The 26,591-nt window shown below is 37.8% G+C and overlaps 3 protein-coding genes across 4 annotated transcripts in view; 1 reads left to right on the top strand and 2 right to left on the bottom strand.

The window, feature by feature from the left end:
• LOC135466393 (uncharacterized) overlaps nt 1-655 on the bottom strand; it is a 35,708-nt gene extending 35,053 nt beyond the window's left edge. Inside the window, exon 1 of the mRNA XM_064743841.1 lies at nt 554-655. The gene's annotated coding sequence lies outside the window, so the exon portion shown is untranslated. The remainder of the gene's footprint in view (nt 1-553) is intronic.
• Nucleotides 656-962: 307 nt separating this feature from the next.
• Nucleotides 963-18,274, top strand: LOC135469277 (atlastin-2-like). 2 transcript variants are annotated; one of them, XM_064747891.1, is made up of 14 exons: nt 963-1,015; nt 2,668-2,775; nt 5,428-5,642; nt 6,169-6,303; nt 6,906-7,010; nt 7,809-7,859; nt 8,315-8,377; nt 8,946-9,038; nt 9,287-9,425; nt 10,226-10,353; nt 10,799-10,855; nt 11,169-11,240; nt 11,843-12,274; nt 12,717-18,274. In XM_064747891.1, exons 2-14 carry the CDS (start codon nt 2,733-2,735, stop codon nt 12,816-12,818), a joined length of 1,635 nt encoding a protein of 544 aa, XP_064603961.1. In that variant the 5' UTR covers nt 963-1,015; nt 2,668-2,732; the 3' UTR covers nt 12,819-18,274. The 2 variants fall into 2 exon arrangements, with proteins under 2 accessions (XP_064603961.1, XP_064603962.1); XM_064747892.1 differs by lacking the exon at nt 2,668-2,775 and having other exon boundaries at nt 977-1,015.
• Nucleotides 18,275-22,798: 4,524 nt separating this feature from the next.
• The window catches only part of LOC135469149 (protein stum homolog), a 42,858-nt gene continuing 39,065 nt past the window's right edge, over nt 22,799-26,591 (bottom strand). The window contains exons 2-3 of the mRNA XM_064747688.1: nt 23,542-23,715; nt 22,799-22,992 (exon numbers count right to left, since the gene is read on the bottom strand). Coding sequence (XP_064603758.1) covers nt 22,916-22,992; nt 23,542-23,715 — 251 coding nt within the window. The 3' untranslated portion in view covers nt 22,799-22,915. The remainder of the gene's footprint in view (nt 22,993-23,541; nt 23,716-26,591) is intronic.

Genomic DNA, 26,591 nt, shown 5'->3' with positions numbered 1-26,591 from the left:
GTTCAGTTTTACACAAAAATGAGGAAGATTAGTGATTCTGAGTTGTTTTTTAATTTATACTTTTAATAACAATGTAACCATAGCACGGACGTGCTGTCCAGACTAGTGGAGTGACGGCAGGTTACTGGCCAATGCACTGACACATGCTGTGAACGCCTTCTTCAAAACACTACTCGTCATCAACAACTGCATATGATGCATGTATCAACTTTCAAGCCTGGTGTTGTTGTAAACATATTTTAGTACTGTCATACTACGTGTTGCGCCGGTTAGCATCCAAGAGATAAACTTGACAAGTGTGCTGCAACAAGCAATGTATATGAGTTTTGTATTGATGTATTATTTTTGCTGTGAGTTGTAAGTGTACGTCAATCCAGCTGAGCTGAAATGAACTGAAGGCCGATATGCGTACTGACGAATTGCACCATCAAGAGTCGCTCCGATAGACAGGGTCGCCCGCTTTTTCAACAGCCTGTCAACTGATTGGCCCTGCACCTGCTCTTAGCTGCCTGCTAAGCTGAGGTAGAATAACTGGCCTTTTGCATTCACTTACCATTTTTGTCGATCACCGTAAATTTTGACGGAAACTGCAATGACAAATTCACGTAATTTAGGCAATCGTTGCGGCAAGATTGCCAAGTTGCCGTACAACATATTCTACGGCGGTTATTTGCATATTCGATGCGCCGAGCAGCGGACTATGTTATAATCCAGAGACTCACTTTTCCGAAACATTTCACATTAGCTCACCTTCAGTTTGCCGTGTAGTTTATTCAAAAGGTATTTGTTTCTTTCCATGTGACTTTACCAGCAAGGCAATAATTAATTTCAATTAAAATTTTATGCCCAATAATATTTATTTCTAATACATTGTGAACAGGTTTACAAATAGTTCGTGACGTCATTTATCGCACTGCCTACTGGGTAGGTATGACGTAGAGATTTAAACCTTGCATGGCGGATCCCAGAGTACGACGTCAACTAGAGATGGATATGCCAGCATCGCCTGCTCCTGGTCAGTATCCCAAATATGATTTGTATTTCTTTTGCAAACAGCGAATTCCCAATAAACTCATAGCAGGAAGCCTTGGGCCATTTTATTGCAAATCGGTCTGTTAAACATTTTGGCTCAGATTATCCAGCGACGACCACGACGTAGTGGATCTCGCCTGATCAGCGTAAAGTAAAAACAGAAGTTCAGCATGCCTGGAATGATCTGTGTAAACAATATAGTTTCTCCTCTACATTTTGTTGTGCTCATTCAATCAGCAGTAGCGTTTGAGGCGGAAAGAAATTTCTCGGTGTCTGTCCATGGCATGAAGTATGTGACCCTGTAACTCATCGTGCGATTAGGTGATCCAGCAGAGATGTTCAACATGTATTTGTCATCATCTTCATCCGTAAATCAGATTCACCCAAATCTCTCAGTGACGTTCTTCCAAATCTTTGTTCAAAACACTTCTAGTTGTTGGAGCACTTTCTGATGATAATGGATGTATCTGGAAAACTGTAAATCAGTATTCTGAGTTTTGATGCCCAAGGCATAGTGAGTGGGAATAGTGTCACCATTTATGTTCTAGAGCTCACTTCAGTACAGGAATGTTATGTTGGTGTTATGTTAGATTTAGCTGCCACAGTATACCTAGGTAATACCTAGGCACCGCAGTATCATTATCGAATGTTAAGGTAAGTGTCTCTCTCCTCCAATATCATCTGCACTTCCATCATTGATGACTTCGTGCACATAATCTTGTCTCGTAACAGATTCTGAGTCTGGTAAAGATGCAAAGGTCAATCACACAGGTATTTACTTCGTGATATTTTAGTGAGATTACCAGGGTCATCTTGCTGCTTACAATGTTACTTTCGTGATCAATGAAGGTCAGGCCGAGTGTCTTTGTTTTCGAACAAGTCTTGCGCAAATAAAAGACACCAACCTGAAGACCTGCTTTCCACACCCACGGCACCTCCAGCTTACATCCCTACTCGATTTAGAATAGATTTATTATTGTCATGAAGGCTTCCACGGTATATACACTACTCAGCAAATGCCGCCATATTCCCACTACTCCACTATAAAGCCAGATATGCACATAACTACTCCGCATTCATTGAGGAGCGTATATCAGGGAAGAGAAATATGAAGGTTTCAGAATAATATTACCAAACCTATTCAACAGTTCAAGAGCTTGAAAAATTCTCCAACTTACTTTAAGTAAGAATAGGATAATGAATTTGCTTGTTTGGTTGTCAGTTGATTCAGCTGATACTAGTGTTTTCCATTAGTGATTGTTTCTTAACACACTTGTCAGTGATGACTGCTAACAATTTTGTATCTGCCTGTATTTACTGATATTCTGAATCAATGTGCTCACAATGCCTTTTTAAATATAAAGTGTTAATTCACAGTGGTTGAAATTAGCACGTCCACATGTTCCAGGCATGTTAAATTTCTTCTGTGCATGAGGTTTGAACAGTCCTTGTTGCCAGTAGGCATATGGGATATTTAAAAGGTTACCCATGGGACAATTGGTCAACAAAGTTGATTTCAACCCCAGAATTGGGCATATGTAAATGTACATGTAGTAACATTGCTTGATTGTTTACACTGATGAACCAGTAATAGTCTGCTTTGCCAGTTGCATAACAGTCTGTTGCTTTGTTTAGTGGCCTTGTGAACAGTCAGCTGAGTCAGGTAGTTTGTCCAGACGAATAAATAGACGTTTTTAGAAATGGCTGGAGAAGGAGGTTTTGATATTAACTTCAAGGATGAAGGTGAGACAACACTTTAGCACAACAAACAGCAAATTACCCCATGTTCCTGTGGAATTTGTCATGGTTCTGACAGTTGAACTTGCATGTTCCTGCTTGCATTATTACCTTCAGCCCTTTTCATGATTGTATGTTTTTCATTTCAAGTTCATGTGTTTTACTTCATCTTAAATATATAATATATGTGTGATTCATCAGTATCATTCAGTAAAACTCAAAGCATAAAGATGGCTCTTGCCTTCCTGAAATAAAATCATTCCACCTGCATCCATCTACATCGAAGAATCACAAGTGGGTGGAAACTTTGCTTCTCTTCACATAGTATGAAAATTAAATTTGGTGAATGTTTAAAAGAATTTAAACATTCCAAACTTAAAATATTTTTACCTTATTTCTTCTAAAATTTGGGACACATGATCTGCTCATTCTGGCCAATATATATGTGTAATTGTAGCAGGAATATTGAGTTTCTTTTTGCTCATATGGTTAGAGAATCTAATGAACAACATACTCATATCTTTACTTGTCCAAAAGGCTGATAAAGAAATGTAATATTTTACTTTCAACACTACTAATATCTGTTCCAAATTTTAAAAGAATTAGGTATTTTCAATATACATCAATTATTAACATCTACATGTAGCTGTACATATATATATGTAACTGTAGTTTTCCTAAAATGGCAATTAAATCAATCTGAAAGTACATACAGTAATCTAAAATTACAGCATAATCATCATTTGCAATAGTTCAGCTTATCTTGGTTTTTTTTTTTTTTTAATCAGGCCATGGTACCCATGAGCATTGTTCTGTTGTGATGTTTGTTGTTTATAGTTTGTTCATCGCATTTGTCTCATTGGAATATATACTGCGATTTTACTGCTTGCTTGTTATTTTTATGCTTCGTTAAGAAATTTTAATGTGCTGCCATATGTGAGACTTTGTGTATGTTGAATGTAAGCTGTTTCATAATATACTGTGTTGTGGGATCTGCCTCCTGCCTCATACTTTGGGCCTTCTGTCTTTAACATAAAATTTTAAGCGTATAATCAATACAAAAGTTCAAAGTCTACAAGTATCTGATATACATAGTAAAAGGCTTCTTGGCATGTTACTTTTCAGCCGTTGTCTTTATGATGCCCTATGATGTGAATGTTGCATATAGATATCAGCTACACGTAAGGGGTAAATTCTCTATGGATGCTATTTATGCATTGTGAATGTAACCATCTGCTATGTCCTACTTGGCACCTCTGACAACAGCTTGTAAGAGGATCAAGGGAGGCTACTCATCTTACTTAAGCAAGTGTCATTTTTGCTTAAACAGTACTTATTTTTAAAATGTTCCTTGCGTGGACAGTACTGTGCATAGATTCTGCTCAGTCATGTGGGATTCGTAATAGTGAATGACTTTTGAGAAGTCTTGAACCATTAAGATATTTCAAAGCTAACTTCTGTTTCTTATTGCATTGTAGTCTGGCAACCAAAGCTAATGTAGTTATTTTTCAAACCTGATCAGGATTATTTTATGCCAGTACATGCTTAGTATCTGCATGTTAATCTGAGTGTCATGGCATTGACCAGCTTAAGTCAATGTGTGTAGACAATGACAAATTATACATAACCAACACAGAGTGTTTGTTATGATGTTCAACTTAAACACCAAGTTCTGAGAATCTCTCATAGCCAAGGCCGATGATTTAAGTCTACATGTTCTGAAAGGAAACCGCATTTAGATAAAGTATGCGCCATCTCAAAGGCCATTTCCTGCAGATTCAGAATATGTTTTTTAATTTTTTTTTTTTTTTTTTTTACACTTTTTACAGTAAATAAAATACCCAAACAAGACATAGAAGTTCTCTGGTGGACTTTTGGGCCATATGGAAAAACTGAAGCGCATTCATGATTGACATCATTGATTCTTGTTAGTCTTGTAAACAAGCTCTAGCTGTTACATTTTCACATTAAATACAGATGAAGATGCAGTACTTGCATGTGGACCCAAAAGTCCATTGTAAAGACTTACATTATATTTACTTTGGAGACAAGAAAAAAAAATTATTAAAAAAAAACATGATGAATTTGGAGTCAGCTTGAAATGGCCTTATACATGATACGCGCCTTAAATTTGGGTGTGGATTTCTCCCAGGCTCTGCGCTTGGTTCCCTCCCATCATAATGCTGGCGACTGTTGCATTTATAAATGAAATGTTCAGGAGTACTTTGTAAAACACTAAGCAAATAAATAAATAAATAAAATTTGTTTGTTCTTGTAAGTCAACAAGTTAATGTTGTATGAATGGTATGATACCTTTCAGCCACTGTCATGTTATGGTAGGCATTTGTAGTATATTATTATTGTTGATGTTTTTCCAATATATCAAAACTTTTACCTCACGATGAGATTTTGCAAGTGTCATTGATCTCATTATTGAAGACTGCATCAAGAAATCCATGTGTTTTTCACAGTGTAAAAAACACAACATGTTCATGTAGTAATTTTAGTGTGTTTTTGTTTGTTTGTTTTTTTTTTTTTTGTTTTTTTTTTTATTTTTGCTTCAGATTTCATGACTGCATTTTATGGGGAAGGATACCTGTAAGATTGTCTGAGGCCATGTTGCTTGCATGTTCTTTATTGAGTGTTGTGTGTTTGCAGTCTCGGCAACAGGGGCTCGGTTGAAGGGTGAACCTGTGCCTATAGTCCTAACTGGAGATGATCACTCATTCGAACTGGACGAGGCCGCACTCGAGGCCATCCTGTTTGACCCTAGAGTCAAGGACAAGAAAGCTGTCGTCGTCTCAGTCGCTGGCGCCTTCCGAAAGGGAAAATCATTCCTCCTAGACTTCTTCTTGAGATATCTAAGTGCAGAGGTTAGTGTGTCTCAATTAACTGTCTTCTGTTTTACTATTGTCTTTCCAGCAATTAGTTTTTGAAAGAATAAAATTTTCTTTTGACAAAAGCTATTTATATATTAAGCAAGGAACTTATTGCCACTTATGTCATTGTGATGAAACAGAATTGATCTTACCCCAAAACTATCAGCCAGAAGCTTTCCAGAACATACCTTACACCCAGTGGAATGCTGCTGTGTTGTATACTTTTTGTATACCAGTCTGAACTGTAACTATACTATAACTGTATGTACTTCTAAGTAATTCATCTTTCCAAGAGAAAGACTTAGCTGTAACAGGAACACTGGAATATACAGAAAATTCAATAAAATCAGTCATTTGGAAATCCTAAAATCTGGGTGATTAATATCTATTGTTGGTTGTTTTGCAGTGTAGTGGCTTTATGAATATTCCAGATTCATTGCACGCTGAAATGACTCAGACAGCTTGGCACACTATTGAAGACATGCTGATTGTAGCTGATGTGTAAATTTTTTTTCTTTAGGGTGGTTCAGACTGGCTGGGAGATGACAATTCACCCCTAGAAGGTTTCTCGTGGAGGGGTGGGGCAGAGAGGGACACGACAGGCATCCTCATGTGGAGTGAGCCCTTCATCCTAACATTACCTAATGGAGAGGAGGTGAGAGACAAGGAGGAGTGTGCTGAGACTGTCACAGTAGCAGGAATGTGATGGTCAACATGGCTGGTCAGTGGTCAGGGAAGATTTTGAAATATAGCACTGAACATTAAATGTGTCCTGTTTGATTTTGGTAATACAAGTTTTATATAACAAGCTTTTCATGATTGTGTTGTCTTGAAGAGATATTGTTAAATGCTGGTGGAATCATGAAGTTTAAATGATTTGGGGCTAAACTAGGTTCAGTAAATGCCACACAGTCTATTTCAGAAGTCAACGATAGATTATACCACCTCAGCCCAGTTGTTTGAAAGTGTATTGGCTAATATTGGTATTAAGTCATATTTTATATTTACAATTTTAGCCAAACTCAGAGGCCATTTCAGTTCTTTAATGTCAAAGTATAATAGCAGCAGTTTTAGTTCATATTTAATATACTGGTGCACAATTTTTATAGGCTAAGTTTAATATTGAAGACTTGTCTTAAAGTTAAACCTGGTATTAAGTCTTAAACCAACTTTGAACAAACGGTCCCTGGACATTAAGCATGAAGTTCTAGCACTATATATAACTTCAGCATGATAGTAATGTAATTTACTTTCCAGGTGGCAGTATTGTTGATGGACACGCAAGGGGCCTTTGACAGTGAATCTACAGTGAGAGATTGTGCTACAGTGTTTGCTCTCAGCACTATGTTAAGCTCTGTGCAGGTGAGTGTGAATCAGCAGTATAACACATTCTGTTCCCTAAAGTCATCAAAAATATTCTGGACAGCCAGATTCCGTGGCCCTTTTACTGTGAGTTTAGTTCTTAGATCATCTGGTCTACAATCAGCCCTCTGGTTTGTCATCGATAAACATTCACAGATAAGTACATACTATTAACATTATATCCCTGTTTCACAGGGAGAGTTAGTTGAGATTAACATGATGTAGTGAGGGAATAGAAAAACACCATGATTGTAATGCTTCTTGACGCCGTGATACCCAGCAATCATTTCTTCACTTAACAGACATGTAAGTACAGACATAAGATGTACATAGTATTTTATACCCTTAACTGAAAACTAGGGGGCTTCCATGGCTCAGTTGGTTAGCATGCTAGTGCAGCATAATGACCCATGAGCCTCTCACCAATGCAGTCGCTGTGAGTTCAAGTCTAGCTTGTGCCGGCTTCCTCTCCGGCCGTACATGGGAAGGTCTGCCAGCAACCTGCGAATGGTTGTGTGTTTCCACCAGGCTCTGCCTGGTTTCTTCACACCATAATGCTGGCCGCTGTCGCATAAGTAAAATATTTTTGAGTACGGCGTAAAACACCAATCAAATAAGTAAATAAATTAACTGAAAGTTTATTTAAACACCATCTTGTTATTTTAATGTGTTAAATTGAACACAATTACATGTAGTCTTAGTTACCAGAAGCATGTTGTTGAAGACATTTTATACCATATAATGAATTTTATTGTGTGAAGTGATGAACTCTGTAGGTGATTTGTTTTCTGTTTACAGGTGTATAACTTATCCCAAAACATACAGGAAGATGATTTGCAGCATCTTCAGGTAATCTCACTGATTGAGCATTGAGAGAGAAATATTTCACACGGCAACCAGTCTCTTATTTGTGTCTAAATGTTTTAAATATTTGTCTGTTGAATCCTGTTATTTTCCCATATGTTGTTGTTCGTACCATCAATCATTCAGTTATTATCAGACTGAACAAAGCTGTTGGTTTACATGTACTTGTTTTTGCCAGAAGACAAATGGATTTCTGAGATGTTCTGAAATCTAAGACCCTGTTAACTGCACGTATCCAATATAGCAAAATACCTAATAGATACTGACTCCGCAATTTTATGTTTGTGCTGTCGTCATTGAAATACAGGAGTCCTTCTACATAACTGGTGCTAAAACAAAATTTAGACAAAATAATTTTATGAAGCTTGTAAATATAGAATCATAAAAAATAAATCTGTGTATTTTAACTTTTTTAAAACTTTTCTGTTTATATTTTGCAGCTTTTCACAGAATATGGCCGCCTTGCTCTGGAGGCCAATGACAATGTGTCAAAACCTTTTCAGGTGAGTTCTTATTGTTTCACCAACACCAATTCTGAATGTGAAATTTACATTTTCCCAATAGTCTATAATCAGTTTCAAACAAATATCAAAACACCTTTGATTCTATAGTCAAGAATCAGGCAAATGAGTAATTTAGCCTTGCCAAAATGTTAGGGCAAACACAGTAAGCTGTGGTGTTTGAGAGGTGATGGCTGACAGAACAGAACTAGGTAGTTTGTTACAGACTGGCATTCAAACTCGAGCACAGACTAAATCCATATCCATGTCTTTTTGTTTATGGTCTATTACCTCAAATAAAATGACAGGAAACAAGCACCACATGAGGTCAGAGTTCAAAGTTTGCTGCCACTTTAAGGATTTAAGTCCTCACCTCATGTCACGTGGCAACTGCCCAAATGTATGAAGTGCACTTTGAGTAAGTTTCTGCTTGTCTACAAGCTTTGCTTGTGAACAAATGGTTTACTGTTGCATTACTAATATGCATGTACTTTCACAGAACCTGTACATTGATATTTTTTCGTCTGTGTCATGTCATATATTAATAAATCATCTGCCTTCCCTCTTACAGCATTTGGAATTTTTGGTCCGGGACTGGAGCTTTCCTTATGAGGCCTCTTACGGAAATGTTGGGGGTCAAAAAATATTGGACAGACGTTTACAGGTTTGTAATCCTGAACTACAGGACAGCACGAATGAATGCTTGAAGTTTATCTACGACAGTGTGAAATTGTAAGAATAAATAGATACCTGTACAATTTAAAGGCTAGAATGGAAAGTGAAACCTAGTTTACTGTGTCAGCAGTTTTCTTGAAAAGTAAACAATTCAGTGTGGTGGAGATATATTGTTAGTGTTAGTATAGTTAAGAAATAATATTCACATTGAAAGCAATTCTTCCTCTTCTTACACAGATTTCAGACAAACAGCACCCTGAACTACAGCAGCTAAGACGCCATATCCGCTCCTGTTTTGAACAGATCAGCTGTTTCTTGATGCCCCATCCAGGTCTTAAGGTAGCAACCAACCCACACTTTGATGGCAGATTAAGAGGTAATTTTACAACATGTGGCCATTATTATTTTACTGTGATACATGATGTCTGTGGTTTCTGCTTGTCCCCACTCTAGCCATTGCCATGCAGCAGACAGTTTCGTACTTGAAGTGAAAGGATTTACCTGCGTATGGTGTACAGTATAATTTCTGTGGCTGAGATCATCTGTCCAGCATTGTTCATTCAAGGCCATGGGGAGCTGTCAGTCATGTAACATCACTTGACAGTCATTGGTAGAAGGCTTACACTGTTAAATAGCTTTCAGGGCTCCCATTGTAATCTCTAACAGTATATCTGTGTTACATTGCCACTGTCAGTGGAGGCAATCAGTTGTGTACGTACAGTGGAGCACACACACAGATGCACAGTGTACCCTTTTGTACGCTTGTGGTAAGAAGGACATTTGTGGGCCAGGCTGGGGTAATTGGTAAGTGGTAGTGGTTAGTAAAGTATTATTTAGCAGGCAGTAGCAAAAGTGATTGATACTGTGGCATTATTCAGTTTTTAGTATTTGTAACATATGTAATACGCATATTGATGTTCTGTGAAATTGACATTTCTTATTCCTGACGACATGTACGTGGTATTGTTGTCACACATTCAACAGTTCCATACAACTTTGACAGAATGCACCTTAGCCAATGTAGATTTATGAAATTTACTATTGTGACTGAATGCCTTATTTTAATGTCAGTGTATGTGGTACATATACCAAAACTCACGTAAAGAAAAATATTTTTTCAGACTTCAGAGAACCTCACGTCACACATTTTACCTTTTAATGTTTGCTTGTTTGTAGATATTGAGCAAGATTTTAAGACAGAGTTGCGTTTCCTGGTTCCACACCTGTTGTCCCCAAAGCATGTGATCGTGAAGGAGATCAACGGCCAGGAGGTGACCTGTCAAGAACTCGTGGAGTATTTCAAGGTGACCTTTTGTTAGTCTGCGAGAAGTGTGATATTTTATTGTTTATGCTGTTGATTCCCTTATTATTGTGAAGCTGTTCTTTTCTATGTGTTGGTCATTTTGGATGGAAACTAGATGAATAACCATCAAATAACAAAAGATCATTTACACGTATTTTACTCCTGCAAGTTACATGTACTGAATTTAGCTTTTGAAAAAATCCCAAATGTCGTCAATATGGTATGTAAAGCTTGGAAAGTTACCCTATGGAATGGAAAATAACGGTACATACCAAATATATACTATCTTCAGCGGTCTTTTTCAATACAATATGATTCATTCATTCATTCAGCAATCTTTATAGTAATTTCTTATTGCAGATTTATTTTGCTCTAAATAACAGTCTTGCATTTCTAGCATATATGTACAAGTAGTATGGCCTGTAAGCTAGCCTTGTGTTCTTTAGGCCTACGTCAACATTTACCAGGGGGAAGAACTCCCAGAGCCAAAATCAATGTTGCAGGTAGGATTTGTCTGATTTAAGTTTTGTGTCTATTTTGTAAATGAGTACATTTGTACTGCATAAGTTTTGCTACAAATTTGCATATTATTACAAAACAAGTAATCTGCACAACTTCTCTGTTTTGAAAAAAAGTTACAGTTAATTGTCTATGGTGTATTTATGTTGACCAGTTGGGATTCATGAGTATAGAATCAAAATGTTGGCAAGCTGTGAACAGTCAAGTTTGATACTGATGGTTCTGTTGTTGCTTCAGTTAGCAAGCTAATGGTAAATGACAAATCTTGATTTTTTAAAAAATTTTATGTTTTTCCAGGCGACAGCAGAAGCCAACAATCTGGCAGCAGTGGCCAATGCCAAAACACTGTATAACAAACTCATGGAAGAGGTCAGTGCTATTGACAGGAGCCCGACATGTGATAATGTATAGTCTAGAGCTGTGTCAAGCAGCTTATATTATTGTTGTATGTGTTTAATTGTATGTTTATTTATTTTTTTTTTTTGGCTTTATGTTTATATCTACAAATATGAATTTTTACAAAGGTTGTTTAGCCAAAAGTGTGCAACGTTAGACCTCTAGCTCATGACCAAGAGACTGCTTCTTCCAGCTGGATGCTCACTGGTTTTCCTCTGGGCTCAGGATCATGAGCACAGTAAAATGTTTTGTAGTGAAGATTAAGTCTAAGACAGCTGACCTGTGACAGTTTCCTCCTTTGACTTAACCATTCCCATATAAGGAAAATATTCTTTTATGTTGCTTAAACATTGTTTCATAATAAAGCATTACATTACAAACATTGAACTGTTTGCTGTTGAATAAGTCAAGTACTTGTGAATTTATCCACAAACCCAAAAGCACATAGGAAATAATTAAAACAATCAATGGAAGAAAATATATAAAAATTACTTTGTCGTAAGTATGTGAGTTAATATATAGGTGTATTTCATTTCTTGTCTTTGACAAAGTCTTTCCCGTTGTTCTCTCTGCAGGCTTGTGGTGGTGATAAGCCATACCTCCACCCTGAGTATATGCAGAAAGAGCACCAGAAGAGTAACCAGAATGCCTTACAGATGTTCCGCTCGTCCCGGAAGATGGGCGGCCCCGAGTTCAGCCAGACGTACGAGGAGCGTCTACAGGAGGAGCTGCAGGAGGCCTACGAAAGTTTCCAGAAGCACAATGAGAGCAAGAACATTTTCAGCGCCGCTCGTACGCCGGCAGTGTTGTTTACGATGATGGTGGTGTCGTACCTGGTGTCAGGTGTGTTTGGCTTTGTGGGGCTGGAGTCGCTGGCTAACCTGGTCAACATGGTGTTAGGTGTGTTCCTCATACTGCTTGTGTCCTGGCTATATGTGAGGTACAGTGGAGAGTATCGGGAGCTGGGCCTGCACATCGACCAGCTGGCAGACACACTTTGGGAAAAGGTACGCTCATGTCACATTATGCTATTGGAACATGTTGTTTACAGTTGTATTAGGAGGATAGGGCCTGGTTTGACAAATTCAGAAAATTGCTTTAAGGGAGTTGTGTTTTAGGTACATCTGTTTTCAGTTGTGATCCATGTCATCGCATAGACGATGAAAATAGTGCCTGGTCCTATGGCTTATTTGATTGGCGTTAAGACTTTAAAGAAAAGTTCTGCTTGGCCTGGTACAGGTTACTGTTAAAAGTGGTAAAGGTTATCCACTTCCATGTTGCGCTTCCGTGTGGCAACACCATGAGCAATGCTATTGTGAATGTACAGGAACACTCATGCAGGGCACACACCAGGATGAAATCTAATCGCCCAGCAGAATCACAATAACTCCATCACATGACACATCACATCTATTTAACTTGTAACCAGAACCTGTTTGTTGTTTTCAGGCTGTTTCTCCTGTATATATGGCGGTCATACAGCAAGGTGTTCAACACGCAGTGACATCAACGGCAACACGATCGTCTGCAACTGCAAAGAAGCGCAACTAAGGCTTGTAAGGATGGGCATATAATAAACCTGTGTGGATGTATCAATAGCTAAAACAGGAAGATGCACCTCTGTTTAAGTAATGGCAGTTGTTTTGCGACTGATTGTGGCACATTGCTTAACATGATGTGGCTAATGAACAGATCGATTATGTCAAGGAAATGTAGGGTGAATCTCTGATCTAGATTTCAGTGAAGAACCTTGTTCTAAATTTAGTGTGTGTAGAATAACAATCTACGGTGAACAAGTTTCGTAGTTATTTGACAAGAGCATTGCTTTACTAATTCATCTTTACAGTTTTCTGGCTCAGTGGCTCAGTGAAACGGAGGGAAATTAAGGCTCTTTGATGAAAATGGCTCCTGGACCACTTGACACAAATTTTAGGAGCATATTGCAACATGATGTTGAATGATATGACTAATTTACACCAAACAATTTGCCTTTCATAAAACAATAGAATTTTTTTTGTCTCTATTGGTTGGAGAGTTACTGTTGCAGAACTATATTAGAGGTGCATCTTCCTCAGGTTGACAAACCACATCATCGGTGAATGTACACTGCCCACAACCATCTCCATCCACCTTACCTGTCGTCAGGAAATTGTAAATGTTGACAACATTTATTTTAGTTGAACTGGTAAGAGTTTTTTTTTGTGTGTGAGTAAGTCAGTAACTGTACATATATACAGGTCAGTTATGTTTTACTCTGAAATGAGCCAGATCAAAGTCTTGTCTTTTTCTGCTGCTCCAAAGAATCCGTTTGCTGTAAAATGGGTGATTAATGGCTTAGACGACCGAGATAAAAAGCTAAAAATTTGTGATTGAACACATAAATTGATCAGATCACATATGTTTTAAGTATGAAATGACAAATATCAACAGTTAAAGGGAAACACAATCAACCTGATTGGCTTTTGCTTGGAGATAGGATTTCCTGGGTGAAAGCCTCAAAACTTGCCCAATGGCCATGGGTTGATAAATGTACAGTACCTAAAACATCTAATCAGAGACGATTTTGCACTCATACATATTTTGGCATGAAAATTTACAGAGACCTGACAGCAGAGTAAGCTCAAGAATAGAATAGTTTTGCAACCAAGGCTTTGCACCTGAAGCCCTGAGCAGTGGCGATGGCTAAGACTCCGATCTGTCTCCTGCAGGTGATGGATTTTACATCAGAGACAAATATCATCCAATCAGATATCATCATCATCAGTGACCAGACCCATGTGAAATAATTATCATGAATTATGTAAATTGCTCTTCATAGAAGTGACCAATGGGGAAATGTAATGGTTTTTTACCTTAACACTTGATGTGAATTGTACAGCTGATCTGAAGATATGTTGATTATGACGTGCTTTGATTCCAATATTATTTCAGGCTTTATATTTTCCAAGTTTACAGCTTGGATTCTGATGTGTTGATATTTTTCTTTGTGTGCCAATGCAAACTTTCATATTTATGGCTATTTACTTTGAATTACTTGTATGGGAATACAGCAGTATATTATGCCAAATATTCTTTATTTATTGTTAAAAGGAGTGATTATACCTATCTTGATAGTCATCAAACAATTCTTTGAGAATTGGCTGCATTATTTGCACCACCCTTGCATTGTACAGTGTATTTGTGTTTCCTGTGTTCTGATATTGCGGTTGTGTTGATGAGAAACTGCTAGAGGTTTCACTTTCTTCTCAGATGGTCACCTGTGTAGCTGACCATGTTGTCAAGTTTCTCTTGACAACATTTCTGTTGTCACATATCTTCTGAGTGAGTATTCTGAGTGAGTCATGTGATATCGGCCTGTCATTTACTGTTGTAGTGAAAGTCAGAAGAAGACACTATCCTTGTGTACATGGAAATGCATATAGTTTATCCTTTCTTTTGATGAAATGAGGAAAGTAATGTTAGTGTTAGTAGGTGCGTTTTAATGTTGCATAAGAAATCTATGCAGCTTCATCAAAAGGTGTTTAATTTGGTTGTTGTTTTCATCTGTATTTCTCTTCTCCATTTCATATTAATCTTTTTAAAGTGTTTTAAAATCTGGACGGTGTAGAAAAGTAGTCAAACCTGAATCTTTGGATAAATGTGAGGAATAGATGACAACTTCCATTTTTCTCACATTATACACATGATTGATCTCACCTGTTAACACACCTGATACATTCCTTAATTGACCTAGGTGTTAGACCACTCTCATTACACATCCAAAACATAGTGACATCTTCAGGTCTGCCGTATTGTGTCCCTGAAAATGAGGTAATATGTATAGCAGAAAGGATAACCTAGGTGTTGACGAAAATGTACTGCTCCAATTGATTGGCTACTGAAGTGCTATGTTGAATTCTTTGTACGTTTGAACTGTAAACAAAATGACACTCTTTTAGATATAGATGTAATGCTAGGAAGATTTGTGGTGGATTTGTGCTGAATTATGCTGTATGTTTTCTGGCTGTCTACTATTAAGGAGATATTGAGCTGCTTTGCCTGTAAGGTCATAGGCATAGGAGGAAAGATACAGGTCTGTGTAACAGAGCTCAACAGGTAAGCAAACCTAAGTACCCGTACTTTCAGTTTTCAATTTATTCAATAGGTGGTATTACATCTGTATGTATGTATTCCTCTTTCCTGTTGTGCTGAAGCTTTAATTTGTACATGTATTAACTATAGTTACATATTGTAAGTCTTGCACATGTAATTTAGGAATTGTGAAGTGAAGAGCTTTGTTAATCAGGAATGCGTTTAATTTTATGGTTCTGACAAGCAATTTCATACAGTGTTTTTTAGTTATTTTTTTTGTTTCCTTTAATAATAGTCATTAGAAGAAAAAATTATCGAATATTTAAAGGGCTCAATAAGTAAAAAAAATTCTAGCATACCAAACTCTGCTGATCATCTGAATAGAAATGTGAATGTGTGATTAGGTTTTGTTACTCTTTGTATAGCCATGGTTAATCGCGAAAAGAAGAGCACATCAAAACGCCACCGTCTCAATTCGTGGAAATAAGACAAATGTATGGAACTATATTTTTAAGTGAGGACCGAATTTCCTACGTGATGTTATGCAATGATCCCTTTGATATTACCATATATTGTATATACTTGTTACTGAACTGTTTGTGTACAGTGTGATTGAGATGTATTGTAAATAGTGTTTCATATCCTTGTACTCGGTGTAAGGGTTTATTAATTATGAAAACATTCATAAAGATGTAGAGTCCCACATTAATTGTTCATTAGTTGAGTTTTGCATTCTTTGGTGATAAGCAATAAGTGCTAATCTAATGCTCTGTTGTCGTAGGATAAAATCCAGCTTGTTTAATGACATACAACCATGTGAATCATGTTGAGCACAAATATATAGAATGAGCCACCTGCAAAACTGAGAAAATCCTTCCGAATAATTTGTAAGTCCGCAAACAAGCCCTTTAATTAAATGTTTGATCATGAGAGTATAGACAGTCCTGTTGATAGTTTTATGGGACTCTATTTGTACAGTGAAGATTTTAAAAAAGGATGTAAAGTTCATGTACTTTTCTTAATCTCAGTCTGTGAGTACATTTGACTCCAATAATATTTTTTCTTGATAAGGAAAGTTTACGATTACATTTGTATCTGATTCTTTAAATTGTTGCAATACTCTCTGTGTTTGGTTAATGCGGTGTCAGGTTTTTAAAAGTGAACTTTAATTTACTGTTTAAATGATCCATTAAGTTCAGATAGCTCCAGTAATGTAGGTTGTCATTTGATTGTTTCAAAACAAAAGTGCAGTTTATCGCAACACATCCTATGTGTACACCATGGTTTGTGTGTCTGATAAATTTACATCCCAAATAAAGAAAACTTTGTTAAAATCAAGCTAGTTGTTAGTCGTACTTTTGTAGAACCAAGCATTTTAGCATATTATAGCTTTAAATGCCTTAATGGATTTTCATACCCCTGGTAAAATTTTGGAGGATTGCAACTTAAATCACGGGATACACGAGCCCGATATAAGCCCATAGATATACCGCAAGATTTGTTTAAGTTAAGTAGTGTTAAGTGGCTTTGATCCTTTGGGAAAGATCTCGTCTGGTTGATGGATGAGGTCGTATGAATTCTGACATTTCAGAAAAAAGACATCTCCGTATGAAAGACCAGAGCTTCTTAGCAGAAATTTAGGCATGGAGAGCATGGATGTAACATCTACATTTTATTCCTCGTAATCATTTATATATGTACTTTAGAAGGGAAAAGTTTGCATATTTTGTATGTCCATCTGTCAGATTGTCACGGACAGTGGAAATATGCCGGTGTGTCAGGCAGAAATTGGGTGGCTTTAAGGTTAGAGTTTTTTTTTTCATTTTTCTGAAACATACACTATCCATGTATTTTTAAAGTCAAACTGCTACATGTAGTTTATAGTAGCTTCGCACAGGAAGATAACAGAGCGGTCGGACCATTTTTACACGATATCTTTCGAGTGACTTCCCTTGGATTGTTGGCCGGTGTTGGATAATATTTTTAACCAACGACCACCAAAACCACACTTAAGTTTCAGTCTAAAATTCAAGCGTAAATTTTCACTCCGTCCTCCTTGAGGTTCTATAAATACCTATGTGCCGACTAGTTGTGCTATCACAATAACCTTATGCACCTGTTAAGGATGACATGCATCAATTCCTTACTGACGAACAAGAAGTACGATTGTTCGAGATATTCAAATCGTTAATGTGGGACAGACAAAAAGCTCTTTTCTCCATGGTGTGTCCGAATAAAAAAGGCATAAATATTCGTTTTGCAACCAGAGCGCGTGGGTTTGTAGATATTTGTGCTTTTGTTGAACAGTGGTTTCTAATTAGCCAGAGCTAAGCTTCTAAATACTTGTACTAATACCCGACATCGAAGATCTTGTAAACATGTACATCACAAAAAGTGCGTTTAATTACACTCTTTTACTAAAGACAACCGACGTTAAACCTCAAGCATACATATACATATATTAAAAACGTGTAACGTCAGTCGTATACAAGATTGTCGGAATTAACTGCATGACAATTGTTAATCCACCAGGTATAGGTACCAGGCCCCGATATGTTTGATGATTTTATCATTTTTTAGCTCGGCGATTAGAAGTAAGGCCTTGTGTCGGTGTCTGTATCCGATTACACACATCACAATAGCCCTCTTTGTTTACCCTGGGTTGGTTCTGTACAATGTATCTGGTTGGATTTATTATAGTTTGTATGTATGCTTGGATTTTCACGTCATACTTAAAATGCATATAGGGAAATAGAATGGGATACATTGTGACATCTATAGTTTTAATGTCGTTATATAAGTCTCTCATCAATATTAAGACATACCCTAAACCTTCCATTCCCAATTTACTCCGCGGATGTAAGTGCGTGCGTGACACACATATTTGAAGTACATTATTTACCTCCCAAAGACCGTTGGTTTATGCCAGGCAATCCTTTTACCCAAACCTGTGAAAAAATGACTACCGTCGCATAAGTGGAAGTATGGCGACATAAGCACCTATATGATCAGTTAATGTCCTGCCAAAGGACATGTTTAAGAACCGGATACAAAATGTTTTGAAGTACTGTATAGTCTATGTGGTGTTAAACCCAAATAATTTGTTCTAGGTACATTAAACAGAAAGTTCCACTTTCGCCATAAAAGTGTATCTTCGTATATATATAGTGTAAATTGTTTACTTGATTACGTCAGACTTTGTATACCTGTGGGCACAAGCTACTTGTAGCCTACGAATGTATAGAACGAAGAGTCTTCAGATTTATTGTTGCTGCCTTTCCATGGGATTGTACTGACCTCACAATCGCCTTCATTCTGTATTGATCGAATGAAAAGACCATACCGTAACTGATTATTACATGTGTGTGGTTGATGGAATAAGTATGAAGGTATGTATGTATACTTGGGATTTAACGTCGTACTTAACAATTTTTCTGTCATATGACGACGAAGAGTCATTAGGTGTGTGCATATATTAAGTCATCTGTGGCAGGGCGAGTCCATGCTGTCAAAGTGCTGCTTCCACTGAAGTATCATGCCGAAGACACCAGGCAGACGTGACATCGCATCCGACTACATTATACTGAAACCGGGCCAACCTGTTTTGTTGCTCTAACATTGAAGTGCTGAGCGCCAAGCGAGACAGCAGCAAGTACCATGCTTCAAGCCTTAAGTATTAACCGCCCCGAGTCTGATCCCGGGGTCTCCCGACTTCGGATGAAATAAGTATAAATCTGTCAAATTTAATTGACAGTATGACACAAGCTATTTTCTTCTGTCCGTAAGCTGCAGTCGGTTATGATGATTCTGCATGAAAATGAAATACAAATTCTGATTGGTTTGAATTCGCGCAGATGTCGCTATCCTGTTTCTTGAGACCCTGAAATTGCAATTCCAATCTAGGGACTAATCTACTGACCGAACTGAGCCTATCGTAAAACAAAGAATGGAGAGGCCGTAGTGTCAGATAATAAATGAAGGCAATTGAAATAAATAACACGTTTTTGGGAGTATATATAGGATTTATATGACAACTTGAGCACATGGTACAGACATGAAACAGGCAACACGTGCAAACACGTGCCTCAAACGAAATAAAAGTAAAGCAGAAAAGAGGAAAACGTCTTACGATACGGTACGTTGTGGTTACAATGGGAGAGTCGTGGACAAGCTACACAGATCTCAAATGACAGTAGAACGCATGGTTTTCTTCTGTGACGTTGCAGTGCGTGTGTACGTTTTATGAGCACACGTACACCGATAATTGTGACGTAATAAAGGAAAGAACAAACGAGTTCACATCTTTGGACCATCTTCATACAGGCGGGAAGAAGTTTGATGAGTTCCCCATTATGACATGCTCGTATATAAATTAACAAATACAAACAATACAAAATTTTTCCTCAGCTTGCGTGAACAGAACAAGCTTGGGCGTGGCACACTGATTGTCATATTTAATTAGGTGTAGGCGATAGTAGTATTCTCTCTGACGACACATCACACGGTATGTAGGCAAGAAATCTTTATTAACTACCAAGCTGTGTGCAACCAAGTAGTTGTTACATAACGTGTATTCCTTAAATGTCCATTAATTCCATTGACGTTGAATTTTTCCATCCAGATATGGGAAATGAAAGTTTAACTCTGGACAATAACGTGTCTGCTGCATAGAAATAACACCACTGAAGCCAAAATATGCAGCACGTGTTTCCTATTAAACGTTGAGGTAGACTCTTCAGAAAAAATTCTAATAGAAAACCAAAAGTTAGTGTCGTACTGAGCTTCCTTAATATAAACAGGAAGACACACTTTCACACATAAACTCCTTCTGCAGAAGTGGAACGAAAATATCGGTGCTGTTTCGGACTTTGACAACTTGTCAGTAACAGAAAACCTGCGTATGAAAGTAGGAATATGCTAACTGGACTTTGATAAGGACGCTCTTCTCTATGGATGTAAGATTTTTTGGTATAACATATAGCAGTTAGCGTATAGGTAATGTTTTACGTTGCATCTTTTGACTTGAAGGGAAGTACAGTGGTGTTTCCACGAAAGGGTCAAATGGTCCCATATGGCTTTCAATATCTTATGCAGGCTCAGTTTTTAGGAGGAAAAAAAAAACAAAACGGAAGTTGATTTGTTTTGTCATCTGCATCCAGACACATCTTCAGGGATTTCATTGGAGCGTTTGAATGCTTAGAAGTCTGCCGAATGATTTAGGATATGGGATTATGGACATATATATTTCACATACCGATCTAAAACTGTGAATTCCTTTCCACCTGTTACATAACATCTACACGTGACCTATTCACTCAGTTCACATGCCATAGCGAGAAGCAATACCGAGTGCTCCACCAGGTCGAGCTCCAACTTACGCAAATCTGATGATGGCTTTTGGAAAGTACTCCTCTTACATCAACTACATCTTAGAATACACTTTCGAGAAATACCACCGATTCTACTGTTGAAAATTGGCTGAAGACACTTCGAGTTTTAAACAGCCCAACTTAGATCCAGGAGCCTAATCGCATGTATTGGATATTATTGGTCCAAAATACACCCGTTGGAGTAGGCCCTAACGCGTATGTTGCAAAATTGCGTTCCTTATTCAGAGAGGACGGTTTTTTGAAATCCAAAGTGGTCAGACAATTTATGGCTGGTAGAAGTGCTCTGCGAAATAACAGTGATTAATACTGCTGTTTGTTACGTGCTTGGTGAGGTCACATTACTCAGTCACTCACTCAGGTGAGTCAAAGTGGTTTCCGTTTCTCATTAGACCGGATTTTCAAAATACCCCTCCAGCAATGGGCAAACGAAATATCTGGCTAGTAACATCTGTCACGTAAAAGATTCAAGTTAGAAATGTAGTATGACTTCAATAATACACATGTAAACAACACAAAAAACTAAATGAAAACATAACACTTAAAATCAAACCAAAACGAGCTTAAGTCCAAGCAGCCGGCATATCTCGCACAACACATGGAAATTTATATATACCCACAGGAAGGTCGCAGATATGCATCATTTGACACGAATGGTGTTTACATGTAGGTTGTAGCCCCAAAGTATTACATAGTATACAGCATTCCATTCTGACATTTATAGAAAATTAGTAAATACAAGATCGATGATACCAAACATCAATACTGCTGAAAATATAGTAATACATTTATAGTAATCATCAACGCCATCATCGGCATCAGTATACACATCAGCATGAAACTTGAAATTGAGCATAGGTGAATACAACAGTATAGGTTAACACAAACCATTCTTATTCACTATTGTCTAATCATATCGGAGTACTGCTTAAAGCAGCCCTTATAGTTGTTGAGGCTTTCCCGCAATGCAGTATGAGTGAGCGAGTTTAGGAGTGACGAGCACTAGTGCGTTAACCACATAAGCTCTTTCAATCCAATTGTCTTAATTCAAAATTTTATATACCTAGATGTTGCAAAAGGTCAACATGTCTGGGTGACTAATAAGTTGTTACTTAACGCTGTCTTCGCTTTGTTTTCATCTATGCAATTTGCTTAATTTAATATTTGAAGGAAACCGCAGTGCCTGTTATAAACTATCAATTTTTGACAAGTTACTGACACGCTTTTATGACAAGTGATACACAGACTTTCACCCATATTGGTGGAAGACAAGAGGTCTTCAACGAGCTTAAACCAGCGTAAAGCGTTGTCAACCGGCTATTGTCACAAGGAAAATGAGAGCGAAGCAAATCCCATAAAAAAAGTCCGGCATTCCTTACTGCTAATGAATGAGATTAAACAAAAACAGTCTCATTCATCATTCACCTTTCACCTTTCGGAAGTAAACTTGAGATATTAAAATTTATTTTCTGCAATTTGGACTTCTGTCTTCAACTATTTCGCATGTTTGCTTTCACGGAACTTACCAACTTCAAAACTTAGGTATTCAAGCAATACCTGGCCCGTTCTGTGACATCGAAAAAAAGTTTTTTTACACTAATACCTGTATAATGCAATTTACGGAGAATTTATGCATCTCCAGGAGAGTCATCAATATTTTCCTTACAAGCGGTTGAATTTGCAGACTAATACAATGGCAACATGGGCTGCAAAACGGTGATGTCTTCTCTGGGTACACCTTGGTATATGTACTTACTTCAAGAATCATTCTTCCAACACATAAAAAGAAAAAATATCGCACATGTATACAGGAATGAGCATTGTAAGGTTGGACGAAACCTTCCACAATGTCACAGCCAAGGGTTGGCAGATCATTTCCTTTGCAACCAGACACCGTAGAAATTTTTCCGCTGGATACATTCAGTAATGTTGCAAATCATATCTGAATGCTTTTTATACAGACTGTATACGGTACGAACTGCATCCCACGTGACGTTTTAAATAAACACCTGGAGAAGTTAAGATAATGCATCCCTCAAAATGAGTCAGAAACACGTTCATGGTGTAGATGTTGTTGAAGGCTTGACCAGCCCAGGATCCACCAGCCCTTCGCGAAGCGGGTGGAACGGAATGGGAAGAATATCGTAAACAAAATGCTGTGAACGAAAGCTGAAGGAAATAGCCGCCTTCTCATCCATGACCCACCTCGACACTGCTTTGTCGCCTAACGTAGTAGGGGAAGTCTGACTTGTCTTCCGAGGCCCGAACTGTAAAACATAGAAGACATTAGGAAAAATATACAATTCAATTGTGTATTAGGTAATTTATACTTGTATCTAAAAAAAACTCGCGGATGGTCGTGGGTTCCCCCGGGCTCTGTCCAGTTTCCTCCAACCTTAATGCTGGCTGCCGTCGTGTAAGTGAATCATTCATAAGTACAGCGTAAAACACCAATCAAAAATGACTTAACTTAATCCTTATTTGATGCATGATGCGTAACAGCATATCCAAAAAATGTCATTAATACGTCAGATTTGAGGGAACTGTTAGGCTAAGTTGATTGCAACTACCGTTTGACTTGACAGTTATTAAGTTTAAACAAAACAAAAATGACATTGCCCCATTATTATATCTCTGTTTAAAGTTATGAAGCGAATGCTAGCTATATCCCTGGGGTTCAAAGACAAATTCAAAGTTCATGTCTTACAGATGTCACAGGTCAATTTGTGCTTCCACTGAGAATTTTCTTCAGTATCAGATGTCAAAACTCTGTGTACTTCATTTAGCTGGTTGGACGATAGAGTGAGCATACGTACGTGATAGCTGGACAAAAGTCATCCCCCAGAGTATGCTCCAGATCCAGCCGACGATGATGAAGAATGTGATCATCTGGAGAAAGGCGGCCAGGATGTTCAACCAGCAGGCTTTACACGGCGTGGAAATACGAGTACTTGAGCCACAAAATACTGTGAAAGAGGAGATTAACGTTCCTGAAGAAAAAAAAGACAGGAATACAATACAGACAGAGTATGGTTAAAGCTGTAGGATAACAAGCGTAGGGTGGTTGCTGGTTTGGTCTCCTATCGCAGGTAAACGCACAGTAAATTCAAATTCCAAAACCATAACCTATCATCACGGAAAACTATTCAATGTATACACAACTGAACTATAATGGCATCAAAGAAGAGAGAAGTGGTTTTGGGTTCTTGTGATGTTCCCACTCTCCTATTTCAATAATATCTGAACAAGTCCGACGAACTGAAAGGATATTTATTCAGCTCTTTCAAGGTTTCTCTGTAGATATCTTTGTATTTTTGCCTTGCCCAGTGATTTGATTTATTGATGTACGCCTCGGTCCTATATCAAGATTGATATATATATGCCTATGTCAAATCCTATAATGAACTCAGGTAGGGGCCAGTAAGATGACCAGGTATACTTAGGGCTTCTCGTCGTGTCCCTCACTAACATGGCTCGGATATACAAGGATCAGTCTCACAGGGCCTCGTTATGCCAGGAATGATTTGTTTTGTCAACCAACATCAAATATTCCTTAGTAAATCTAAGCCTCTTGTTTCCTTGAAAATGGAAACACAAATGCATTAAGCTGAGAATGTCTTCATGGCGTACCAGCTCCATTTACAATCTTCTCTCCGGTCATAAGCGTATTCCCCTGATGAACGCCACATGCAACGAGGCGATTTACTTACTAGGCTTTCTGGCTCATAAGCGCTGTATTCCGGAACCTTGCAGCAATGGTTGTCCCTAGGCAAGTTGAATTAATGGGTCTGTCTAAGAAACAATGCACAAGCTTCTAGACAACTAATTTCATCGTTTTTAACACTTTTCCGATATACCCATATCAGTGACAAAATTGTATACGAAGAGCCATTGTTTTTGTAAACAATAAGATGTCGGTAAGGCTTACACATTTTGCATTAATTTACTTATAAGTTTTATGGAGCATATCAAAGTGCTGTGGAAAGAGATTAATTGTTTTGTGTCACCGTATGTGACAATGTGCACTTTGAGAAATCAATTGTCAATTTTTTTTTAAAATGTAGCAGTCACAACAGTTATAGAAGAAAAGTTCATTAAATCTATGATTTTTTGTGATAAATATAAGCGTCATGTCCGACATTCGTATACCATTCGGTAATCCGGAAAGGGCGTTCCAAGTCGATAATCGGAAGATCCATTTCCAAAACAACGTTTAACACTAGCTCCCAAAGACAAAGGTATGTAAGAAATTATACAATTAGGAAATAAAGCCGGTAACACACAAGAGAGAAGCGGTCATCAGTTTTCAGACAGTTGATATTCCAGGCATGAATTCCATATCAAAGCTCAAATTCTTAGTCCATGAACGAGTTCCAGGTCAAATAACAATTTAAAAAGGTATCTCAGTCACGCTTTGATTGCAAATGTTAAACCGAAATTCAAATGTGAAGGAAAAATCTTCAGAGCCTTCGTTAACCCTCTTTCCGAACACATGCTTGGAGCACAGCATACATCAGTGAAGGTAAGGGAATCGTTATTGTAGAGAAATTAGCCGCCATCTAACTCAAGGCATTTACGGTGTTAGTTTTCATTTCGAGGCACAACAAACAGATGGTTAGGCTTAATAGTCCACTGACCCCAAGCTTCGCTTGGCCTTGGAAGAGGGTAATAGAAAGTAGATAATGCACCGAACCTAATCAAGCCGGAGGGACAAACACAAGTCGGTTAAACACAGCACAGTCCATGGTTAGCGAGTTCCTGGGTGCAGGTTTTGACCTCGGTGCTCTACCTACCATTGCACAACGACCACTAGAAAACAAACGACCTGCACAAGTTCAAAGTTGCCCATTTATTTTTTACTTTGCTGCGAGTTAATTGTTAATTGTTTTCCTTATCTTTAAACACAGATTTAAACACAAGCCATATTACTGTCTTGTGTAACCCATCACAAAGTGAAGTTGTTCAGATAATTAAGGCACAAATGTTTGTGTTGGAAAGAACGCGAATTTGTGTGTATATTCTGATGAGAAAGTCATGAGAAACAAGGAAGCCTAAGAATTAATGTTAAGGACACCTTATAAATTAAGTCAACTAACCCAAACATTAAAATGATATTTGAAAGTTTGAATTGTGAAATAATGGTTTGTGGGATGGGCCCTTGGTTTACAGTCGCTTTTACAATTTTGTCGTTTGACATTATGAATTAGAAGCATGTAATGGTCAGTCACACGAGATAAATGACATGATGAACTAGAAGCATGTAATGGTTTGTCACACCAGGTAAATGGCATGATGAAGTAGAAGGAAGTCATGGTCTGTCACGCCAGGTAAATGGCATTATGAACCGGAAAGATGTAATGATCAGTCACACCAGGTAAATGACATGATGAACTAGAAGCATGTAATGGCCTGTCACGCCAGATCAATGACATTATGAACTAGATGCATGCAATGATCTGTCATGCCAGATAAATGGCATTATGAACCGGAAAGATGTAATGATCAGTCACACCAGGTAAATGACATGATGAACTAGATGCATGCAATGATCTGTCATGCCAGATCAATGACATTATGAACTAGATGCATGCAATGATCTGTCATGCCAGATAAATGGCATTATGAACCGGAAAGATGTAATGGTCTGTTACACCAGATAAATGGCTCTATGAACCAGAAAGATGTAACGGTCAGTCACATCTGGCAAATCGCATTGTGAACCAGAAAGATGTATGGATCAGTCACACCAAATAAACGGCATTATGAACCAAAAGGATGTAATGCTTAGTCGCACCAGGTGAATAACATTATGAACCGGAAGGATGTAATGGTCGATCGCACAAAATAAACGGCATTATGAACCAGC

The sequence above is a fragment of the Liolophura sinensis genome, chromosome 6 (assembly GCF_032854445.1).
Source record: "Liolophura sinensis isolate JHLJ2023 chromosome 6, CUHK_Ljap_v2, whole genome shotgun sequence".
Lineage (NCBI taxonomy): Eukaryota > Metazoa > Mollusca > Polyplacophora > Chitonida > Chitonidae > Liolophura > Liolophura sinensis.
This window is presented reverse-complemented; position numbering and strand designations above follow the sequence as displayed.

Bases quoted from the DNA above. Each gene is read 5' to 3' on its own strand.
- LOC135469277 (XM_064747891.1), top strand. From the start codon at position 2,733: ATGGCTGGAGAAGGAGGTTTTGATATTAACTTCAAGGATGAAG. The intron at 5,643-6,168 runs GTTAGTGTGTCT...TTTTTTCTTTAG, and splicing joins TGAGATATCTAAGTGCAGAG to GGTGGTTCAGACTGGCTGGG. The intron at 10,856-11,168 runs GTAGGATTTGTC...ATGTTTTTCCAG, and splicing joins AGCCAAAATCAATGTTGCAG to GCGACAGCAGAAGCCAACAA.